This window comes from Gorilla gorilla, chromosome 9, assembly GCF_029281585.2.
Source record: "Gorilla gorilla gorilla isolate KB3781 chromosome 9, NHGRI_mGorGor1-v2.1_pri, whole genome shotgun sequence".
Taxonomy (NCBI): domain Eukaryota; kingdom Metazoa; phylum Chordata; class Mammalia; order Primates; family Hominidae; genus Gorilla; species Gorilla gorilla.
In genome coordinates, this window is record NC_073233.2 from 140,241,546 (window position 1) to 140,265,987 (window position 24,442).

At 43.4% G+C, this 24,442-nt stretch overlaps 1 protein-coding gene across 10 annotated transcripts in view; it reads left to right on the forward strand.

Annotated features, from left to right (window-relative positions):
• The window catches only part of NTM (neurotrimin), a 973,658-nt gene that overhangs the window by 926,323 nt on the left and 22,893 nt on the right, over window positions 1–24,442 (forward strand). For 5 of the 10 annotated variants that reach the window (XM_019037288.4, XM_055356411.2, XM_055356410.2 and 2 more), the window contains 4 exons: window positions 12,954–13,088; window positions 15,382–15,502; window positions 19,830–19,981; window positions 22,905–22,940. In XM_019037288.4, the coding sequence (XP_018892833.1) occupies window positions 12,954–13,088; window positions 15,382–15,502; window positions 19,830–19,981; window positions 22,905–22,940 (444 nt within the window). Of the gene's footprint in view, window positions 1–12,953; window positions 13,089–15,381; window positions 15,503–19,829; window positions 19,982–20,364; window positions 22,853–22,904; window positions 22,941–24,442 lie in introns of those variants that run through there. The other 5 variants (XM_019037289.4, XM_019037290.4, XM_055356412.2 and 2 more) reach the window with 2 other exon arrangements.

A 24,442-nucleotide genomic window follows, 5' to 3' on the forward strand; every position in this document is an offset into this window, starting at 1 on the left:
TCACTCCTTGCAATCATTCCACTACTAATTACAGACAGATAGAGCTGAATGGCCAGGCTGATTCCACTAGGAAAAAATTCAACCTAATTGATGATGACATAAGAAAGCTCTATGAGACAATTTTTATTAGGGAACACTGCATGCCAAGGAAGCAGGGACATTGGCTATAAGAGCTTTTAACTACGAATATTTGTGAAGGTGGCCAAACCTGGCTCTTCTCTTATTAATTCCAGGCCTAGCTTGATGAAGGCTCTTTTAGTTCCCCTTAGGAAATATGGAATAAAACTATTTAGCCTTAGGAGATTTTACGACATCTCTTCATGAATCCAGCCCTCTCTCCCTCTCACACACACACAAACACACACACACACACACACAGACACACACGAGAAAGAAAAACCTTAAAAAATATATCCACTGTTTTCTTTAAAGGTCATCAAAGGGTGTTCTGAATCACTGATATGATTAACAGTTGATATGATATAATGATATCATAATGAATTATGATAGGCTAGAACAGCCATCAAAACTCTAGTCAGCTAGTTTATTCATTCAACCTTTGCCCACATGATCATGTGGCCCCTTCTACGTGCTAAACCTGCTATAGATATTGGAGATGTAGAGGTGCATAAAAGAGTCACTGCTCTCTTGGAAATTAGAGTCCAGTGGGGTAAGCATATATAGATAAATAACAATACCGTGTGATTAGCGATGCTAGAGAAACAAATAAACAATAATAAACTAGGTGGGGAGGAGGCCCGGAAGTTTGAATGTGACGAACGGGTTCCCAGAGCAGTGATTGCTGGGATAGTTTTGAAGGCTGCATAGACATTTGAAGGTGGACAAAAGAGAAGACAAACAGGCACAGATCAATACAATGCCTCGTGTTTTAGGAACTTCACTGGTGTGTCCAGTGGGTGTAGGGGGAAGTGAGATGGCAATAAAGAACCCAGAGAGGTAGGCAAGAGCCAGCTCATGGGAACCTTCACATTCCATGCCACGGAGCAATGTGGAGCAGTGGTAGGGTTTAAGCAGAGGTGGGACTGACTCTTATTTTTGGCAATTATTTTGGCAATAAAGAAAAGAATAAACAGGAGGCGTGGAGACTCATAAAGAGGATATTGTAATAATCCAGAGTAGATAATGAGGGCCTGAATTAAGACAGTAACAATGACGAGGAAAAGAAGAGAATGGATTTGGAAGCTGTAAAGTGAGTGGAAACAGCAGGGTTTGTTGATTGAAGGTGAGGAATAAGGGAAAGAGAGCAAGCAATGTAACTCACTTTTATCTTACGAGAATGGGGATTTGACAATGCTGCCAAGAGAGATCAGATGCAGGAGTAAGAGCAGATGTAAGGGCAAGGTGGTGAATTCAGCCTGCGGTGTCTGGGAAGCATACAGAGTAGGCATTTCACAGGCAGTTATGGGCCTGGAGCTCAGCAGGTCCTCCAGGACGGCCATGCAGATGTGGAGATCATGAGCACAGCTGGCCATCTACAGTGCTGAGATGGCATTTAAAAGAATAGGTTTACCTGGGGAGGGGGTAGAAGTAGTAGAGGAGTGGGTCTTACATGATGCTGTTATTTAGGGATTGAATGTCCCAAACTTTTCCTATAGTTCGTTCCTTCTAACATTTTTAAAATTATTTCCCACGTGTTAATCATTCTTCCATATATTTGCACAGCTTCTCTCATATAATTTTCAGACCCAATATATGAGTATTTGAGTCATAAATAAACAGCCCCATTTTACTAAGGAGGGAACTGAGGCCCAGTTATTTCCTCAAGGCTACCAGTTCCTAAGAGACGTCGCCATACTGAGGATTCAGGAGTTCTGTGTTTGTCTGCTTGTTTTAATGCATTGCATTCTACCCAAGACCCAGGTGTGTGTGCCTATATTTAGATTTTATGTGAAGTGAAGTAGAAAGGCACAGTAGTAGTGTGCCCAGTGAAAGAGTAAATCAGCTATTCTTTTCCTTTCCATACACTGTCTTTTTATAGATTTCATGTAGGTGAAAATTCCACCTGGCAGTGGAATGCTTAGAGGGGCAAGGCATTCACAAGTAAGTGGGCAGAGCCCATGCACGTGTTTCCAGCAGGATGATTTGGTAGGAAGTAGCTATGGTGCAGAATAGATTTTGAGAACTGTTTATAAAGATTCATTTTTTTCCAGTCAAAGGCTTTAATTAAATTTTACAAATACAAGGGCTTTCAGTCATGTCTCCCTTTCTCCTGAGGCCGAAACAATCCTACTCCAATAGGCTTCCTGCTTTTCTGTAGAATTGTGCTGTGGTTTCCCAAGTTATTCCCTTCTGCACATGGGCTGGTGTCTGCCCTCTCCATGCCAATTGAAAATACACAGATGGCACTTCCATCTCTAGTATTCCTGGCACCTTGTAGTTTTCTCCCAGAATCTGATCTGAATTTCTTCATTAGATTGTCTTAAAACTATAGATTTGACCTCACCCTAGGTTTTCTACTCCTTCCGTCCCCCAAGTGGTCCCCTTGTCATTGAGGTTTTGCTTGATACCATCACTAATAAATGGGATTCTTCAGGAAAGCCTGCGTTTTGCTCTGCATCTGAGGATGCTGCTTGCAAAGGGAAAGCCTGGCTTCCCTCCTCCTTCCCTGTGCAAGAAGCCTCTAATTCATCAGCCAGTGGGCACGGGCCTCTGCAGGAATGGGCAGAGCCCTGCATCCTCTGTGCATTTCAACTTACGCTTTGGTGGGAAAAGGCTTTCCCCCATTTAGTGAAAAAAGAACTCCCCAGATCGATATATCTGTCCTTCAAAAGGATTATTTATAAGTTATTTCACTTCCCATCCTCCACAAAATAGTTAATGAAACATACGTAAGGCTCTGCTTCCCCGTGGAGTGATGTTCTTTTCCCTACCATCAGCTACATTTTTGCGGGCTTTTTCTTGGCAGACATGTGAGTTGACATGGATTTGGTTCTGCACCATCACTAGGGGATGATCCGGAGGATCATAGCAAGGGGGATACCAAGCCGTGTGTGTCCTGGGCTCCTTTTACATCCTTTTCAGAGAGCTGTAGAATCTCTTCTTAAAGAAAACACACACCAATGCACGTATGCATAATATTATTATTTCCTGGTATTCAAAACCCCTGAGGTTACAGTTCCACAATTCTCAGATTAAGAACCCCTGCCCTACAAAATGTATTGATGGCTAAATCATAGGCTGCCCTGCTTCCCAAGGCTGTTGGGATCCAGGTAGTGAAGGTGACTTCTTATCTGATCCTGAGCACAATGGTGTCAGGAGAACCTTAACCCTTTAGGAGCCTCTTAAGTCAATAGAATTCCCTTAAATTAATCTGGGTGAGGAATTGAAAGCAATTAACTCCTTCAAAGTTATCAGCACTCAGTACTGGCTTATATCTCCAGTGATTTAGAAAAAGGGAAAGCAAACAGCCAAGATACTGAGGCAATATGACATTGCGGAGTGCTATATTTATCCCCTATCAATGTCTTTCAGATCAAATTGGCTGAGTTTACAAATCAAAAGCTGATTTATTTTTTTATTTTTATTTTTTTAGCAGCCATCAGCTGCACTACTGCAAATACACAGTTCCCAGACATCAAGCTGCAAACTCTAAACACCCAGCTGTGTGCTTTCTGACTTTGATATCATCACGCATAATAGAGGGTCTGCATGCAAATTTGAGCTGACAGGCCTCCTGAGAAGGCTCACAGCAGAAGAGCACCCAACTCCAGGGCCAGCCCAGCTTCTGAAGCCACATCTGCAAAGAAAACTCATGTCATGTTGTTATGGGAAGGGATGGGCCTCAGAAATGCACAGGGCCTGGCTCTGTGGAGTACAAAGGGTTCACTTTCTTATAATTACACTTCAAGTTGCAGCTTCTCTTTAATATGAAGCTAATTATTATACCCAGATTTCCCTATCAAAAAAAATTAAGGGAATTTGTTTCTACATATCTATAAAATGTTACAGTTGATATATGCGTAGCCATGCATATTCAACCATATACACATATGCAGTTCCAACTATCAAATGAGTTCTTAATATGTGTCAGGATCTATGATAAATGTTTTGTTGATATTGATAGACACATATATGTGTGTATACACACACACACACGAAATTTATAGTTGGCACCAGTTTGTATAATATTTTTATTGCATCTATATTTATTGCTTTATGAAAAAATCTGGTTAATAAATTAATTTAAGAACTATTCATGGCCAGGCGCGGTGGCTCATGCCTGTAATCCCAGAACTTTGGGAGGCCAAGAAGGGTGGATCATGAGGTCAGGAGATCGAGACCATCTTGGCTAACACAATGAAACCCCGTCTCTACTGAAAATACAAAAAAATTAGCCAGGCATGGTGGCAGGCGCCTGTAGTCCCAGCTACTCAAGAGGCTGAGGCAGGAGAATATCGTGAATCCAGGAGGCGGAACTTGCAGTGAGCTGAGATTGCGCCACCGCACTCCAGCCTGGGTGACAGAGCGAGACTCTGTCTCAAAAAAACAAAACAAAACAAAACAAAAAATACTATTCATTTGCATTTCTAGCTTATGCAAAGGGTATAGTGAACATGGAAGTTGTTTGAGGAAGGGAACATGGTGCAAAAGAAGGTATGGCAAGGTGGAGGAGCCCAGGAAGAAGCAGTTTCTGTGTATCCAACAGAAAGGGTATCCTGAGAGAAAGGAGGAGATAAGTTTCCCAGGTATAAAAGAAGTTCAGGTGAAGTAAATAGGAATCTGAGCTGACAAAGAGGCAATGTCATGGGGTTGTTGCCATATGCATACTCTACGACTTATGCACAGCTCACAGGCGGCCAGCATGGGCCTATTTAAGAATGCTTTCTCTTATATGATGGGAACCACCTATTTAGAACAATTCAGCTGTCCCATTTCCCAGAGTTGGGCTCTATGTTTGTTATCAACTGTGTGAGGTCTGTACTGCAGTGTTACAACAGGCAAACATAGGTTTGAGCCCTTCAGAACTTTTCCTATGAAACATCTTTTAAATTTGCCCGTTTTTGGCAAGATCATCAGATTCTCTTTTCCGCCAGCCATGCTACCTGTATCCAAAGGAAATGTCAAGGAACTATGTGTAATATATATGTATGTATATTACATATATATATAGATATAAAATATATTTATATCCTTTTATTTTTAGTTCTGAAACCAGAGACATTTTTTAAGCTCTCAGCAGTTCTTACCTGGGCTATGCAGCTATACCTGCTTTTTTAAAATAAATGATCATGAGAAATTATATTTATTAGCAATCACATCCTGTTTTAAGTCAAGAGAGTAGAGTTTTCTAGTTAGAGGATCTGTGGTGAATCCTTTGTAAGATTTATTATTATTAAGTTCCTACTGGCAAAGCAGAGGTCTGATTATTATTTCATTTCTGAGTTGAGATATTCTTGTATCAAGGATCATGTGTATTAAAATGTGATAAAGCCTAATTAGGGTTGCAGTAAAAATAAAGATCATGATAGCTACGATTTCCTGAGAGCTTCCTATATGCTAAGTACTTTACTCATATTTAGTCATTTAACGCTTACAATAATACTATAAGGTAATCTTATGTTCTCCATTTTACAGAAGAGGAATCTGAAGTGCACAGAACTGAACTGTCAGATAATACTGTCTATAGGGCTCGAGTGCAGAAATACTAGAGCTCATCACTGCCCCCACAGTGCAGCCGGGGGAAGTGGTGCTTACAGCTGCTATCAACGCTTCAACCATTGCTCCAGCCTAGTATCAGGCCTACAGAAGCTATCCTATGCAGATCATTCAACATGAATGTCGCATTGTGGAAACACTTTTTAACACTGATGGTTTCACCGTGTTGCAGCGGCTATTGCTGTGTGGGTTATGTGGGTAGCTCCCACGTCCCCAGCCTTGTCTAGCTTAGCAGCACAGGATTGCATTAATTCCATATTACTGTGCCTCTCAGCACCCATCTGCCTGCCTGGGACCCTCCCTTTACCTCAGAACTGGCTCTGGTATTTCTTGGAGTCCCTGTTATGTGCTTAAATACAAGTCTTCTTGTGCCACCCCCTTTGACAGTCTCTCACATGGCCTCTGCTGCCACTTGGAGTGGGGCTGTTTTTGAGCCTTATTGGTCTATGCTTTCCAGCTCCCAGGACCGCACTGAGTCCTCAAGGGGACCTGGTGTGAAGAAGGCCTTCCCCAGTTCATCAGCAGGCCTTGACGCCAGAACTCACAGTGGCACCATACACCTCTGTATTAGTCTGTTCTCACACTGCTATAAGGACATACCCAAGGCTGGATAATTTATAAAGAAAAGAGGTTTAATCGACTCACAGTTCCTCAGGGCTGGGGAGGCCTCAGGAAACTTACGATCAGGGCAGAAGGGGAAACAAACACGTCCTTCTTCACATGGCAGCAGGAAGAAGAATGAGTGCCCAGCGAAGTGGGAAGCTCCTTATAAAACCATCAGATCTTGTGAGAACTAACTCACTATCATGAGAACGGGATGGGGGAAACCACTCCCATGATTCAATTATCTCCACCTGGTCCCTCCCATGACATGTGGGGATTATGGGAACTACAATGCAAGATGAGATTTGGGTAGGGACACAGCCAAACCTCTAAAGTCTTTCATGAAAACAGCTTCTTTCCTTTCTGGCCAAGCCCACTTTCTTCATCAGACCTCAAAATCAGTTCCTGGGGCTTGCACGTGTTGGTATTGAGGAACAGGAGTCTCACCTCTGTCTGTCTTATCTCCCAGCATCTGAGCAAAACCATGCCTTCATCCGGTCAAAACAGAAAACCTTGAATGTTCATCAGCCATCATAATGGCACTGGGGGAATACAACTGTCCTTGAGGTCAGCCTGGGTTTAACAGGAGCACCTGATGCAACCTGAGACGGTGGAGAGAGCAGTGGCTGCAGAGCTGGTGCAGGACTGGAATGTTACTGCTAGTCATGGGATATGGGCTAAATTTTAAAAATGATTCCTTCCAACTCTCCAATTCTGGGAGTCTATGTTCTGTATCTTTTTCAATTTCTGACGTCCAAAGATTGTATCTCAGCTGGTATATATGCCATAAAAATATTAAGCAAGGAGGCAGCTGTGTCTTCTCCTCTCCAGTAGCTACAGCTGTACTCCTGACAAGCTTATTCTTGGGTATGATAAAAATGATCACTGTGGGTATTATTATTTTCAGTTATAAAGATTTTTAATGCCCAATCTATGAAGTCAGAAATGTGGGATTTTCTTTTCCAAAGGGATGTTATGCACACAAGACAGTCTCTGTCATTCGATTAGTTGTAAATGCTAAGCTCAGCACTTTGGACAACACCAAACCCCTGTGGGGATTTGGGGGCAGGTGTGATCACATATCCAGCTTGCTTCATTTCCCTGCTTTGGTTGTCGTATTCCACTTAATGAAATAGCTGTATTTCCAAAAAGTTGGCTGTAAAACAAATTTCTGTTAGATAAATCATACTTCTTCATTGATCTACACTTTTAAATTAAGGATGCCTTCTCCTGAGGAAATAATTGGCCCCAAAACTAAATATAAATTATACTACACACTCGATAAACCTTTTAAAATCACATATTTAAAGAAAATCTTTTCTGTTAGAACACTAATAGTGATGATATTTCCTAAAGTCAGGAAATACAATGATCATGCTAAGAACTACGACTGTACATGGTGTTCTTTTGGGAATGGAGCCACAGGAGGGTTAGGTGAGCAACAAGGGGTCTCTGACTTTTTTTCATTGAATTCAACATGTTGTTCTGGGTCTGTCAGCCAGAAGTTAGTCAATAAGAAGTTGACAAATTTTAAAATTATGTAAACTGGTTTCCTAGCTGCCTTGAGAGCCAGAGATGTCCAAGACCTGGTTCCTGCTGTCAAAGGCCTTCAATCGCATTGGAAAAAGAAGCCCCCTGTGTGCAGCACAAGACAGCTACTCAAAAACTTGATTACAGTTGCAGGAGCAGTGGATTGGACATCAGGAGGCCTGGTGTGCTCCATCACTGACCAGATGTGTGCCCACAGACTCCTCTAAGCTTCAGTTTCCCACAAGAAAAATACGAGGCTTAAGCGAAATCACTAGTTCCCAAACTTGCCTAGTCATGAGAATTTCCTAGGAAGATTATGCAAGCACCTCATCCCAGGAGATTCTGGTTTAGTGGGTATGAGTGGGACCTAGAATTCTATATTTTAAGCAACTACTCTAGTGAATTCTACTGCACACAGACTATGTACTAGCAGAGCAACTATGGAATTATATAACCATTCATGTCCCCTTAAGCTCTTTAATTCTCTTATGATTTTAAAGACTAGATGAACTGAATGTGCAACAATAGTGCAGAACAGCCAGAGGCACCAAGAGTTAGGAGACACAAGGGAATGTATTAGTGTCCCAGGACTGCTGTGACAAGGCACAAAAAACTGGGTGCTTTACAACAAGAAAACTGTACAGTGCTGGAGGCTAGAAGTCAAAATCAAGTGATTGGTTGGACCATGCTCTCTCTGACAGTGACAGGGGAGAACCCTCCCTCGCCTCTCCTGGCTTCTGGTATGCACCGGCAATTCCTGGCATTCCTTGGCTCATAGAAGCATCACTCCTATCACATGGTCATCTTCACCCTGTGTGTCTTCACACTACCCTTTCTCTGTGCGTCTGCCCGAATCCCTTTTTATAAGGACACCAGTCAGATTAGATTAGGGTCTACCATAATACCTCATTTTAACTTAATTACCTTTGTAAAGACCTTTTTCCAAATATAGTCACTCTCTGAGGTACTGATGGTTAGGATCTCAACATACCTTTTTTGGGAGGACACAATTGAACCCATAATAGGGTGTTTGCAAGGAAGAGTTAAAATTTGAAAGAAAGGTGGTATTTGCTTAGATAGACCAAGAGGGCACAGCTTTCTAGATGACAAAAAAAAAAAAAAAAAAAAATCTGTGAAGAACAAATCATCATGTTGGTCCAGGATGAGAACTAGCATGGCCTGGCAGGAGAGCTGCGGCAGTGGCAGTGGTGGCGTGGTATACCAGTTGTTTAGACTAAGTTCTACAGAGGGCTTCTCCTGGGCCCTTCAGTGTCCCCACTGCACTCCACGTGTTGTCTTTCACAGCAACCCTAGAAGTAGGTAACGTTATTCTGATTGTGCAGATGAAGATATGGTGGTACAGGGGAGTTAGGTGACCTACCCCATCATGAAACTAGAGGGTAGAGAATTGGTTTTTTCTGATCCCAAACTGTTGCCTCTTAGGACGATGATCTGTTGCCTTCTTCATAGCACTCGTGCAAAATAAACTTGGGTGAATAGATCAGGGCTACTTTGTGGAGGGCTTTGATAATAAGGGAGTAGAGTTTGTGTCTGATGTGACAGAAAAATAAGGAGCCATTTCTAGTGTCTGAAGAAGTGGACCATGATGAAGGGGTATTTCAGGAAGATGAGTGTGTTATTTCCACCCGAGGATGCATTTTCTTTACAGAAAGAAAAAGCAGACTTATAATGAGAAGCTGTTGACCGTGAAGAGTTTCTTTTCATAGGGTTTTATCAAGTGGTTTGCCTCTTCCCCACTGATGTCTCTTAACCAAGAATATCCTTCAGCACTTTAAAGACTATGCTTGCTTTTTTTTTTCACCCAATTTGCTTTGTAAGTTCCTCACAGTAGTGATAAAGCACTGATCACTTCATAGCCACAGCACAAATGCTTTTAAACGAAACTTTTCGTTGATTTATTAACTCTAGAAAGTCAGATTGCAGTTTAGTGTTTTTGGGGGCTTGTTTGAGGCATCTCCTTTAGGAACCTGATTTTGGGTGGTTCAAAGTTTATTTTGTTATGTATAAACTGACCAACTTTCTCTCTGGTTTTACCATATATGCCTCTAGTAGAGAAAAAGGTGGGTGAGGGGAAAAGTGAGCATAATGACAATGAAAGCTTAAATTTATTAAGCATATTACTATGTACAAGTCACTTTTTACATGCCTTACCCAACTTAATCAAAAAGTGTACATGTAATAACTGGTGAGCAATGAAGTCATTGTGGTTTCTCTGGGATCGCACATTTGGTCCAGGGAACATAGGAAAGTAGGATTAAGCCTCACTGTTCCTGCAGGATGACTTGAGGAAAAATCTCCTTTCTCTGGAATTAGAAATTTGGATCACTAGAGACCGTACGCCTTCCCCAAAACTTGAGCCACCCAACGTCCTTTCCTACACAAGATCACCTGACATAAATATACAAAACTACACATAAATTAATGTGGCACCCATGTCCCCACAGAAAACTGATGAGTTCTCGATTTTGACTGCCTTAATATTTGTGTAACTGCATTTCAGTCCAGGACTGTCATGCCTCCAACAGACCTTTCCATTTGGAAGTCCATGACAAGTTGGCCCCTGCAAATCTCGCTGTGGCCACAAAAGAGCATATTTGAATTATGGAATTGAAACAGATGCATGAACTTTAGCTGGAGAGCACAAGAGATCCAGAGAACCTCTGTCTTTTTGTTTGTTTCCCCGCTTTGGTGATGTAATACACAGCTTCGCAGGAGACCTGAGGTCCTATCAGTCCCTGCTCCGACCCTGGAGCTCAATCCAGAAACAGCTGTCCAGAGCTAATTTATTTCCTAATGCTGCGGCACTGTTAATTTATAAATTACACTGGTAATTCGAGCTATTATTAATTTCAGATGGTGTAGGGCAAGCCTAATTAAAATATGACACCAATTGCCACACATATGTACCAAGGACTACCATTTAAAATTAATGGGAATATTAAGTGTGACACTGGTCTCCGAGATGCTTGGCACGGTAATTATAGCATTCTGGCAGGGGAAGATCTGACAAATGTAAGCCCGTGGTTGGTAGCAAATAAACAAGGACAACACAAGCGGAATTACAGATTCTTCATTTAAAGCTCTTCTCAATTCTTCCACCCATCCTCAAATCAAGGTTAGTACCTTTCCCCTAAAGATGCTTATCAAACAATATTCATAAAGGCTACTGAGACCATTAGAAGTGTCTTACTGGTAGGAACTATGAGTCTATTTGGGTTAATGTTGTTTGTCCTCTTCATATCCTGGTCTTTTTGGCTGTGTTTTCTACTTATGAAGAGGTTCCTTCTTTGTCTTGTGAATTTAATATCTCTTTCTTGTTTGTTGTAATGGACATAGGCTGTTCTTTTCCTCTTCTGTATGTAACAGAGGCAAGAAACCATCTGTACATACATAGTGTAGTTTGCATATGGCATGAAGATGTATGAGATGAGGCCCCGGTTGGGCCTACTGCTGGGCAGTAGCACAGATTTATCATGGCCAAAGAGTGCTGATCGAATGGAACAAGGCAGTGGCCCTTGTTCACAAGACCATGGTCCTGTTGTTGTTGCTGTTGTTATTGTTATTGTGGTTATCTTGACAAAACAGTGACTTCAACACTGTTATGGAAAACATAACAATCATCCCTTACATACCGCACACATCATCCCTTGTTGTATCGGTTTTTTACAGCTACTGTTTTCGTGCTCTGGGCCAGCAGAAACACGTGGCATTATGGAAGGGTTTTATGACCTGGAGAGAAATGTCCGTTTGTTCCCTTTCTTGGGCCACTCATGTTAATACAGTGCTGCACCCCCTGAAGCTGTGCCTCCAGCCAGATTATAGGAGTAATAACTAAATCAACAGGTGGGCAGCACACGAGAGTTTCGGAGTGCTTTTGTGCGTGTGTGTGTGTGTGTACATATATACGTAGGCATGTTTGTGTGTTAGTCTAAATAGCCCTGTGACCCTGTGAGGTATTAGGATTGTATGTATATTATGTTTGGGAAAATGCTTCTCAATTGCTAGGGACAGTCTTAACTTATGCCTGTTGTCTGCTAATAATCATTAATTACTAGCACCTCATTTCCTTTTAAAGGTATCCAGGTTTAGGATGCTGTCTTTCTAATTACCCTCATTTAAGAGAGAAGGGAGGATAGCTTGGGATGTAGGCCCTAACTTTTGTTTTTCATTGTCTTTTGGCAAGGAAGCGAAGGCTCAGGTGCCTCTGGGAGAGAACTTTGAAATTCGGCAAGGAAGCGAAGGCTCAGGTGCCTCTGGGAGAGAACTTTGAAATCTCCTCTAGCCTTAAATATGTTGGTCTTTCAATAACTGAGTGCTCATGGCCAGACGTCAGGCACAGAGTCTGGTATGTGAAGCGTTGTTATTATTACTCATAATTTTTCACTGAAGACAATGAGTCCCGCAATGCTTAGGGGACTGAGTGGATTCGCAGCCGCGTCACCTGATGAATCTCTGACATGCTTACAACTAGGCATCGAGTGCAGAGTCCCATTGCTGGTCTGTCTTTAGGATCTTGTACCTAGGAGCTCTAGCAGATCGAAGTGTAGCACGTTGATTTCTGCCTATCCAATTAATTGTCTGAGTCGAGTCAAAAAACAGAAAATTAAATTTTTTATGTTAGTGTTTCTGCTACCTTTGTGATGCACGTGTGTGTGTGTATGTGTATGTGTATGTAGCTGCTGGTGTGGCATTTTTAATTAATTTATGCTCAAGTGTGCAGTCATAAATTTTATATTCAAGGCTCAGTCTAAGTGATACCTTGAGATCAGAAAGAGTTAAGGTGCCTAACTCAGATCCCAGAGCACGATTGCTTGGTAAGATACAGGCAGTGTAAATGTCAAAATTATTAATCACTTATTGGGACCAGTAATTCTCTAGGCACTGTGCTTTGTTCAGTTAGGAACACAAACATTTCAGCTGTTCCACTGGGGAGCCAAGGAAAAGCTGGTGGTGCGGAGGTGTAGAAGAGACGGAGGAGGGATAATCCACACAGTTCCTCAGAATCTGAACTTACAACTGGCAAATTATCTGCAGACATAACCATTTTATACTTTGTTTTCGAAGTGAACACGTTTGGTCGTTTTTTCCTTGTATTTCACCACACGTTACTGGTTTTCCTGCAGCGGTTGGCTTTGTGAGTGAAGACGAATACTTGGAAATTCAGGGCATCACCCGGGAGCAGTCAGGGGACTACGAGTGCAGTGCCTCCAATGACGTGGCCGCGCCCGTGGTACGGAGAGTCAAGGTCACCGTGAACTGTAAGTGTTCTCACCACCACCCGCCCTGCACGTGCATGAGGCTGGCCTGTTGTCACAGCCACCACCCAGAGCCCATTGTCACAGCCAGCTACTGACTTAGGGTGGGAAGAATGCAGCACCACTTTCCACACTCTGCTTTCAGGAGCAAACATTTCAAACTCTAGTTTTTGACACTGTCACAGTGTCACGTTGGAAGAAAAAGTAGCTAAAGTAACTGAATATAATGCCAAACTTGACTTGCATGGCTGGCAGATCATTAAATGGCATTCAGCTCATAATTTTTTAAACACGTCTTCAAATCCAAAATTTTCCCATAATTTACTCACACAATACAGTTGTGCTGGAGTCTCTCACTGTCTAGACCAGACATCTCCATAATGGGACAAGAAACCATGTGCTAGAGTGTATGAAGGAAGTCTCGAACTTCCATTTATGGTATGTCTATTATATCTCATTATTTTACAATTATAGATGTGCATGGTATACATACAAATAGCTACGATATAGATCTTAGAGGATGTAACAATAAATTTGCTTGTTACTAATAGAGATACAGAATCCAAAAAGTTTGGAAGGCGCTGTGTGGACCCCTCATTCTCCTTTCTCAGCCTTCCAGATTGTCTCTGACATCAATCCTACTTGAATTTGCTGCCTCCTTTCACTCTTTTCCCTCTGGGTTCCTCATTATGTACCTTGACTTAGCTCCCTACAACATTCTGGAGGTTTTCTCTGCTGTGCACATTCCAGGAAGACTTACGAAGCAATAGAACTCAATAAGTAAATCGGCGAACGAGATGACTTCCCTTCAGAACTTGGGTGGGGTGGAGTTAGGAGAAGGATACTGTATCTAGGAGAATATCCAATCTTTCAGATTTAGGTTTGTGTTACAATGTGAACCCAGTCAATATAAAGCAGTTTAAGAAGCAAGGCAATAGGTCTAAAAATGCTGTCATTTTAAAACTCATATCACAAGTTTTTACAAAGGGACTTAAGAGGATTTACAGTTTATAAAGATGAACTTAAAACATAAAGAAACAGAAGCAAAGAAAAAATATGCTTAGGAAAATGAGTGAAAGCTAGGAAAACCTCAGCACGTGAAATATTACCGCAAGACTGCTAGGTGCAGGTGCAGAATTTGGCTCAGCCTTGCTAAAGCAAAGAGGGAAACATCGCCTGCTTTAAGATTTATGTTGTCCATAAGATAAAAGCAAATTAGTTGCTTGGGAGAAACACTGCTTTTCGTGGTACTGAGACCCTAGAGAAAATTCTCTTCAGGGTCTCCACAAATAGAGCACTTTGGGAGAGAGTCAGCAACATCATGTACAATATTTCTGCATTAAATAGAATAGCCAGTTTATTGTGGCTGTTTTTCATAATACCCTGTAATATAAATTGGTAGAATGTGAAGGGTAGTTTGGTAAAGACGTCAAATGAATGCAAACCAAGTGCGTAGGCCTAGCTTGGTCACCTGCTCTGGTTTGATTCAGGAATCTGTTTTAGAATACCAAGAATGACTGATCTGTATATCCTTCAGGCAATTCTCCTTGAATATTATTTCTTGCAACTGAGCTTTTGATGGGAATTGAATAGTTCGAGGTTATATACTTTTGGCAAGAACCTGGTGTGCAGAAATTCTAGAAGGCTGATTAAAGGTGCTGACTGTCAACCCGTGGAGTGTAGGGTTGATGGGCTGGCATCATCCTATGAAAGTTAAAAAGTTTAAACAGAAAAAATGCTTGAGTACATGGTCATTTCAACTCTGTACAGAGGAGAACAAAAGCAGTACATGAAAGGAAGACCCAGCTTTTTCTTAGAGCGGCATCAAAAAGGTTTTTATTCTCTGGTACAATTTATGTAGCAGTTTTACCTTCTAAGTAAGCAGAGCCAGGGCAGAGACTGAGGAACAAAATCAACAAATGAAGCAGCCTTCTTCATTTTAAAATGCTATAGGTCAGGTGCAGTGCCCTGTAATCCCAGCCCTTTTGGAGGCTGAGGCGAGCAGATCACCTGAGGTCAGGAGTTGGAGACCAGCCTGGCCAACATGGTGAAACCCCGTCTCTGCTAAAAATACAAAAATTAGGCAGGCATGGTGCCGTGCACCTGTAATCCCAATTACTTGGGAAGCTGATGCAGGCGAATTGCTTGAACCTGGGAGGCAGAAGCTGCAGTGAGCCAAGATCATGCCACTGCATTCCAGCCTGAGCCACAAGAGCGAGACTCCATCCCCCCCAAAAAAAAAAAAAAAAAAAAAAAAGCGGGGGGGGGGGAGCTATGAGACATCTTCTTTTTGCAGATCCACCATACATTTCAGAAGCCAAGGGTACAGGTGTCCCCGTGGGACAAAAGGGGACACTGCAGTGTGAAGCCTCAGCAGTCCCCTCAGCAGAATTCCAGTGGTACAAGGATGACAAAAGGTAAAGCTTCCTTCTTTCCTATCCCACCCCCACCCCCATCTCCAGGAGAAACTTTTCCAGGGTCCTGATTCCACATGGTTGCAAACGAGTTCTATAAAATCCTCTTCTGAACTTATCTCTATAGGGGGCAAATGTGCAAAGAAGTCTTTTCTTAACATTAATGGATTTCAGCCACGTTTTTAATGTCACCATGTAGAATTATCACTAGCCAACCAACAGATCTGAAAGGTAACTTTTTTTAGGAAAGCAAAATCACAAAGGAAAGGCCACCAGGAGCATTGCAAGGCCTGTGAATTTTTTATAGGCCAAGAACATAATGTGTTCTGCCTGAAGCTATTTTTACCACATTCTCAGGCTTGCGTGAAGGAGTTAGGAAGGCTCTCGGGGCCCTGGGAGTGGCTAATAAGTTAGCTGCAGCTAGCAGGTCTCCCCTCCTGTTCCAGACACTATCAGTAGCAGTGTATAAGAGTCCATGACCCAATTTAGCCATCCCTTTGTGCCCAAGTTGTTCTTTTACTGTAGGAGAAAAGAGAAGGGACTATTCCCTTCCTTCCCATTGTCACAGCATCCTCGGGATATTTGTTGTGAGTCACTGAAGATGATCATTTCCAGGCTTTATCAAATGACATATCAGTGCAGGGATCAGTAGCTCAGTACAGCCAGGCACCATGGCAATTGCTGTTATAAAAGAGCCATTTTTAAGGGGGATGAACAACGGGAAATGGGCAAGAGCTGCCTGTGTTCAGAATATTTTCATTGAAAAAGAGGTGGTGGTATAGGGGATGCAAGAGAGTCCTGAGGTGTATGTGGGGTGGAGTAAGAGCAAGGAGTGAGGGAGGCCAGGAGGCTGAGAAGGAAAAACGATGAAGAGGGCATTCTGAGAAGGAGAGCAGCATGAGAAACTGCAGGCCCAGAGCAAGTGAATGGCCGCCCACGCTGTGTGCACGTCTTCAGCCAGCCTTGGCTTTGTTTCCTTATGAGGTCAGTCAGACACCTAAAGCTCTTTCTAGTCTCTAGATCGAAAATTGAATTTTGTTTAGAACCAAGTCAATCAGTTTTAAGATTCACTGGGTTTTATCATAATCCTCCCAAATGAAAAGCAGTGTTTTGTTTTTTAAAAAAAAAAATTTTAAGGACACATTCTGGCAGCTTCTAGTGAGATGTATTACATTCATCTAGCCCATTTTACAGATGAAAGAACTAAGACACAAAGAGGAAAAACAAACTCATGAAGCAATAGAGCTGGCTTTCCCCTTCTTCCAAGAAAGAGGAATCGAGCAGACTGGAGTGTGTTTTTCTGATAAATATGGTTTCCTTACTTAGAAATTCTGTTTTACTTATGCGTTTCCTCTTCGACCTTCTTATTGTACTAAGAAGTAAACTGAGGCATAAAAATTAATTATTGAACCAAACCAAACAAAAAACCTATTGAGCTATGGGGTCAGTTCCCAAATCTTCAATTGTCTAGGTCTTAATGAAAAGTCATCAGCTGCATCCTATTATTCCAATTCTTTATTGGAGAAAAATAATAGAAAAAAAATTATAAGGGAAAGCAAAATCTTAGAGGAAAATAAAGCAAAAGTGGCCAGTGGCGAGTAAAAGGATGAGAGAGCTCTCCTCTGTGCAGCATCTCTGGTCACAACAGGGACAGCTGTCCCTGCCACCATTCACCCAGGAGGAGAGAGCAGGCTGGCAGGGCCAGGGATGGTCTTCAGAGGCCCCTGGCTCAGGCAGCTTTGTTTCTGTCTTTCAGTTCTTCTGATGGCCTCTCCTTTTCTCCCCTTTCCATTTAGTGGTTTAGTCAGTTTTCCCTTCGCTGCACATGTATTTATTTATTTCCAGTGTGCTGGCATGAGACAGGGGCTGTCTTTCCTCCTGGCATCCAGCTCAGCTGCAGCATCCCTGCCTCTGAGGTCCTGGTCACAGCAAGTTGGGTCTGCCAGGTAGGTCTCCCAAGGCATATTGTGTCTGCCCTGGGGGGAAGGCCAGCTCTAGCCCATCTCCCATTTTCAGTGAGATGAGCAGACTTCCAAGGCAGATTAAAGGAAACTGTGTGGTGAGGACAGGCAGTTTTCTCAAGAGTTAGTTAGGTGAGAAGTTGTTTGGCCACATGCCAGAATGACTCAACTGCACGCTATTGTATGTGTTATCCAACAAAGGAAGAGGAATGGAATGCTATACCTACGGAAGGCCACCCATCCAACAGGGGCATTGACCAATGAAAAGCCCACAGCTTTGGTAAGAAACTGAGGCCTGGAAGCAGTGCGGGATGGAGGGGATGTGTGCCCGCACAGAGAAGGGGAAAGCGTGTCCTCCCAGGAGCTGCAAAGCCTGCAAAGTGCTGCTGGCCCCCTGTGCTGTTTTTAGCTAAAGACATTTCAGAGCTGTCAAGCAGGAGCCTACTTTCAGTTAAGTCTCTCCCCACTGCAGAGCTGAAATCTCATTCACAGTTTGGTTATGATGGGAAAGCTTCCTCCCCTTGGTGGACGAATGGTGTCAAAACGGCCAGTGGGATCAATCAGCCTGACTTGCTCGCAGAATCCTCCCGGTGAGTGGTGTGGACAGCACCCCCTAGAGGATCAATGTGTACATAGCAAGCTGGAAATGTAAAAGTGGCCTGTGGCTGCACAGCCGGATGCCTCATTCCATTTGGACAGTGCTAGCATTTTAATGAAGCCGTGGACTCAGGCCAGTTCATTGCCCCTAGCGTTTGGAGAGGAAGGCTCCCAGAGGAACATCTACATAATGAAAAGCAAGGCAAGTCTGTCCAACCTATCTTCTGACTTCCCTGGAGGCAGATGTTGGGTGAGAACTCCGGCCAGAACCTGCCTCTCTTTTCTGATCAAGGTTACTGTAAGTTGCAGGAGTGGAGAAAATTATTCTGTAATCCCACAGAGACAGGTCTTCAGATAATGACAAAGCAGCTGCCCTCTATGCCAAAAACACTGTGACCCAGGGATGGGCAAGAGTCATCTATGTCTAACTCCATAGAAATACATTATACTGATGCCATTCTGCGGTCCGCAAAGCATTTCCTCATCATTGTCTAATGGGCTTCACTTTCTGCCTTGAGTACTGTTTGTTTTTCTCAATAGCATCCATTTGCCCCAAAGCATGTCCCCTGAATCTGTTCCAGTGTGCTCCCACCATGTTATTATCTGCTTACTACAAGCTGTGCTCCAGCCAGGCCCTAAACAGGAAACTTAGCTTTGTGTCCATATTCCCTGAGATCCTTCATCAAGAAGGGATTTTTGCCCCAAGAGTATTCATCTTTCCCGTAGCGTAGAATCAGCTTCAGGGCAAGGATTACAGATTGTTTGTTTCAGGGAAAAAGTAAAAGGTTGGCTTAAAGCTCATTCTAAGAAATGGACATTTCGGAATCTTGCAAAGGAAAGTAGGTGGTGTCCATGATCGCCATAGGAATTGCTGTTAACAACTTCCTGAGAAGGAGGACACGTGCCTACTGACTCCAATAATAGCAGCTTCCTCCTTACCCTTTTATCTGCCTGGTAATAGAATCCATGGTTCTAATAAGCATACCTCACTTCCCCCAACTCACTAACTCCCTGTGGCATTTCTGTAGTGGCCCCTAGACCAATGCAAGTCCTTGTGGCTTACTGGGCTGCCATTGTGGAGCTCAGGGAGACTGTCCTGGCTCTAAAGGGACATATTCTTGGGAACCTCTAATCCTTCCAGACTAATCCTCTATAATAGTCTGGGCAGATCACTCCTCCCAAGCCCTTCAGAGGCCCCTGATGAGAAAAATGAGAAAATGATGATTTTTCTCTACATAGCCAAAAAATTAAGTATTGTCTATACAATGCTTCTGGTGCTTCAGGAGAAATTAGATTACCAGGTGCTCGAAAAACATTTTTCTTTCAAATTCCTCAGGTGGCTCTTCTCTCAGAAGTTTGAGTTTTTCATTTGCATGGTTGTCATCATCACCACCACCATCATCATCATCAGGTCCACACATTTGACCACCTACTGTGTGAATCATATTGCTCTGAATGCCACACAGCTGGCAGGGGTTATTTGTTGTGGTGTTGCTGTCAGACTACAAAGCAAGGATGAGAGGCTAGGGAGATCAGATGTTCTGGTAGGAGTGCCCCTGGGCACATATGTGAAAATCAAGAAACAACGTGTCACTCACTGTGTGTGAACTACTACTACATTATGGTGTGATTGAGTGGATCAAATAATGGTTATAATGATGTCAGAAGGGGGGCAAGGAGAAGATCACGAATCCCTGGGCCTATCTTCTTTCTATGAGGACGCATAACCATCTTGTTTTCTTCTTTTTTTGTCTTTCTTTTGTTTCTCTCAGACTGATTGAAGGAAAGAAAGGGGTGAAAGTGGAAAACAGACCTTTCCTCTCAAAACTCATCTTCTTCAATGTCTCTGAACATGACTATGGGAACTACACTTGCGTGGCCTCCAACAAGCTGGGCCACACCAATGCCAGCATCATGCTATTTGGTGAGACTGTGCTCTGAGCTGGGCAAGAAGAGGGGAGAGGGTGCAGAACGGGAGAGCTGGGTGGGAGGGCCCCTCAAGGCCAGGGTCAGAGGTTAGCAGGGTATCAGTGGACATGGAGAGGGAGGAAAAAAAAGAGAGAGACACAGAAAGAAATGGAGAGAGAGGGACAGAGAGACAGGGAGGAGGCAGAAAGAACAAGAGAGACAGTTTACATGTATACAAAGTAGTATATATATAGTACATGTATAAAAGTAGATCTCAGAAGTGGGAAAAGGAAAACGAAAAAGAATGTTCATGTTTCATTCTATAATGGAAAAGATCCCGAGACAGGAGAAAAATACTTTGGAATGCCAAAAATGACATTTGATTTTTTTTTTTCTCAGTGATGGCTCCTAAACTGACTGTGGGAATCATAATTGGGTAAAATAGTCAAGAACTCAGAGGGGAACGCTTGCTATTTCAGTCTTTGCTCACTGGCTCAGTGTAAAATTTTCCCTTTTCCGAAACTGTCTCCAGTCGCTGGGACGTGAAGAGCCCCGCCTTCGTCACATATCTGGCTACTGTATTGATATCAGAAGAAAGTGAGCAAGCTCCCTTGTAAACCCTGATGCCTGCCCCTGCTAGCAGACGGCTGTGCAGACATGAGCCTGCCTTCCTGGTGGTGCCACCAGGCAGGGCTCTGGGCCTGTCATGATGGCTCCATCCCTTGATGAATGCAGATTCTCCCTAAAGGCCACAGGATTAAATTCTGGTTGCCTTTTGGGCAAATTCCTTCATAACCCATCAAGTTCTTTGAGCTTGAGATTTTTTCAAACCTGTCTCCCCAATCCCTCATGTTAACAAGCACTCTTGAATGTGATGGGGAAGTAAGGGGAGGCATTTGACAGATAATTTGCAAGAACACAAATTCCTTATATTCTGAGAACTTTGGGATAATCCCATGGCCCAGCCATGTGCCCTCGGTGATAGCGTATGTGGCTTTCTCCGAATCATGAGCCTGCACTGCTTCACCACACGATCTCTGCTCGCCCATTACATCCTCCTGCATTCTACCCAGCACAAATAGTAAAGCCCAGCTTTATCTGAGAGAGCTGGGAAGGAGAAAGCCGCCCTTGATTCCCGAGCCAGTGGCTTGGAATGGGCAGAGCTGTGATTTGAGTGATTGATGTGTCTGGCATCTCTCACACAGGGATGATCATAAGAGCCCCTCACATTTTTCAGGCCTTTTTGGCAGGCGTCTGTCTGCATGAACAGAGACCAGGATTAGGAAGGGACAGACCCCTCCTTCCCTTGCTTTGCAAATCTAAGGCTCCCCCTCAGTTTCCCATTAACCCAAGTCCTGCTCTCCACCCACAGCACTCCTCATCCTGACAGGGGTAGTCTTCCCCCCGCCACCCACCACTTTGACCTGCTCTCTCCTGACTTGGTTGCATGAAATGGTTCAGCCACTGGCTTTATCACGATTGTATACTTCCCCGGCTTCTTCTCCTTAAGCCATCTCAGGATGAGAATAGGGAGAAGCAGCAAACAGTTCTCGTAAGAGTTGAATAGATGACATTTATGACAAGGAAAGCAGCGAAGCGCAGGTCATAAATATGCTCTTTTCAGCAGGCACACATGTAGCAATTACAATGTCTACTTCCCATGCCCCCCGCCCTATGGGTCTATCAGCATCTGCCCTGTGCCTCCTTTCGGACGTTTCTACCATTGCCAGCTCTCCAGGGTTTTCTAAAAAGGACATGAAAAAGTAATAGTATGTATTCAAATATATTTAGAAAGAGTGGGTCACACCAAGATGAGTGGGGTACATGTGGGGATGTTCTTTAATGCCAGAAGTCCCAGAGCCTTAACATGCTAAATCTCTAGGGGAGAAAAAGTTTGCAGGATGTTTCAATCAGAAACCAATTTAATTTGTTAGCTTCAGTTGAGAGATCATTCCTGAGGAGTCCATCACTAGCAATGCTGCCTGAGTAACATAATTCTGTGGAGCTCGCAAACCCCATTCCTGTGTGAGATGAGTATTTGCAGCCAATAGTTCGTATGTTATTGTGGCTCCTAGCTTCATTATTGAGGCTCACCATCAATGAGGTCTTTTGACAAATATGAATTTGTTAGGGAATTTTCCATGTCAGTTTCCATTAAAAGCCAACAAGCACACTTGGGGCAGGTTGGAAAGCAGCATGTACTTTTTGTGAATATACAAACTTCTTGATGAAGTTATACAAACTTCTTGATGAAGTTAGAAAGGCAGCAACATTATCATCATTTGGCCACCAACTTGTGCATAAACTGCACGCTCTCTCCAAGTGGCCTAGACATTGAGAAGTGAGGAATTCTGGTGCAAGAGACCATACTCCGGCGGTCTGGGAATACTTAAGCCAAACGGGAGCAGGTTAGTCCTTCCCATCACAAGCACCTGATCTCTAAGGTGACAGGGCTTGCAGGGGCCTCTGAGAGTTCTGCTCCCGCACTCCTGAATCACAGTGCTCTGGGGAGCTTGTTCCTACCATGGTGCCAGGGGCAAAAATTTCTGAACTTGGTGTCCTAAGATGAAACGATGGAGGTGGGGAAGTGGGAAACAAGTCTCATCTGGAAAGAAACTTTAGCCCTTTGTTATCCAGTTCGTAGCCTGGCTCAGCATGAGCTAAGAGTGAATCCAACTGCACCAGAATATGTATGGTGTAACCAGCTCCCTGCCTTCCCAGTCACGGCATTCAATATGGAAACATAAAGCATGTCAGCGTTTCTCTTGCCGCACCTTGTCCTACGCCTTTGGTTTCTGTCTTCCTTTTTTTTTATATATTCCCCCAGAAATGTCTGTGAAAGGCAGTATACAAACTATATATGACAAATATATAGCACTGTATATAATATATGTGTTTGTTCTCATTTTTCTCTCCTGTGTGTCCCTCAACCGATTTAGAACTAAATGAGCCTACGAGCTCAACTTTGTTGCAAGGTCAGTATCTTCCTTGCTTTATGTTTTGTCTCCCCTTCCCTCTATCCCAGAGGCCCCCTTCCCCACTCCCTTTCCCCTGCTGTGCATTACCCAAAGCTCTTGTCTGTAAAGTGTCTTAGAGGATGTGGAAGGCTATTGAAGGAGGTAATTGGGAGCCAGGGAGACTTGAGACTTCAAGCTCCCTTTGCTTTGCTCATCCCTTGCTCTCACTCCCCCAGGAGGGCTGGGAAGGGGAAAGAAAGAAAAGTATCGTTAAATTCTCAATGCCCAGAGATCAGCACAAAGGCAGAGGGTAGAGAGTGAGTCTGGGACCCGTAGGAAGACTACTTCAGCTGACTGAGCAGTTTTCTTAAAAAGGGTCTTACTGATGACCCCTCAGCAGCAGAGTCAGACACCAAGCACATGATAATTCAGATATTCTGTCAAACACATCAACTGGCTCATGAGGTTCTCCAAAGGAGGAAGAAAGATAGATAGGCATGGCACTGCACGAGTGTTGCCAATACACAATGATTTCTAGGGGTGCCACTGGGGTCTAGTTTAGGGCCTGACATCTAGTAGTTCTTTGGTCTTGGGTGACTCACTAAGCCTCATTTAGACTCAATTTCCTCTTCTTTACAATACAGTTGGTCTACCTTATCCACCTTGCAGAGTTGTTCCAACAGTCAACAGAGAATGCATATTACAAAGGCTTTGAAAACTGTGAGGTGCATGTTGAGTCTCCAGGCATAAACTGAAAGACAAGGATGCCCCTCTGTGGAACATCACAGGGGGTCCTTCACTCATTTCTCAGCCCCTTCTCCACAGTCCCTTTACATCCTTTTCCACCTTCCAGTCCTCCCCTGCAAATATCTCCCGCATCTCTTGCCTGTCTTTGCACATCCCTTCCAATTTTCTCACTAGCCTAGAGTGAGTGACTCATTAAGACTATGACTAAGCATCCAAGCAAGCAGTGGAATAAAATGTGTGCCGTGTGCACTGCTGTCACCCTAAGGACAGTGCTGACCACAGCAGTAGCCTTTCAGGAAGTCAGCTGTGAAGCCAGGGAGGGGAATGCTTCTCCCACCTTCCATCCCAATCCCCTGACCTCCTCTCCCCACCTCACCCCACACCACCCTGTTCATCCCCTCACATTCTGGCCTTGCAAACTGTCATCAGAGGATGGCCGTAGACTTTGGAGGTGGAGGGGGAGATGAAAAGAAATGCATTACATGGGAAGCTGCATGACAGATGAAGAAAAGTACCTTTATCATGGAAAGAGTGAGGGCTGCATTACTCACTTTAGTGATGTACAGCACCACAGCGATGAGCCACGAGCAACAAAATGAAACAAAGAAATAGAAAGAAAAAGTGAAGTCAATAGACTTATTCAGATTCAACCTATGATTCAACTTATGTTTATTGAACCTCCATGTGAGCGTATTCACAGACGTAAAATAGAGAGCAGTAGAAAAGTGGCTAACAGCTGAGGAGCCAAGATGGCCGAATAAGTACAGCTCCAG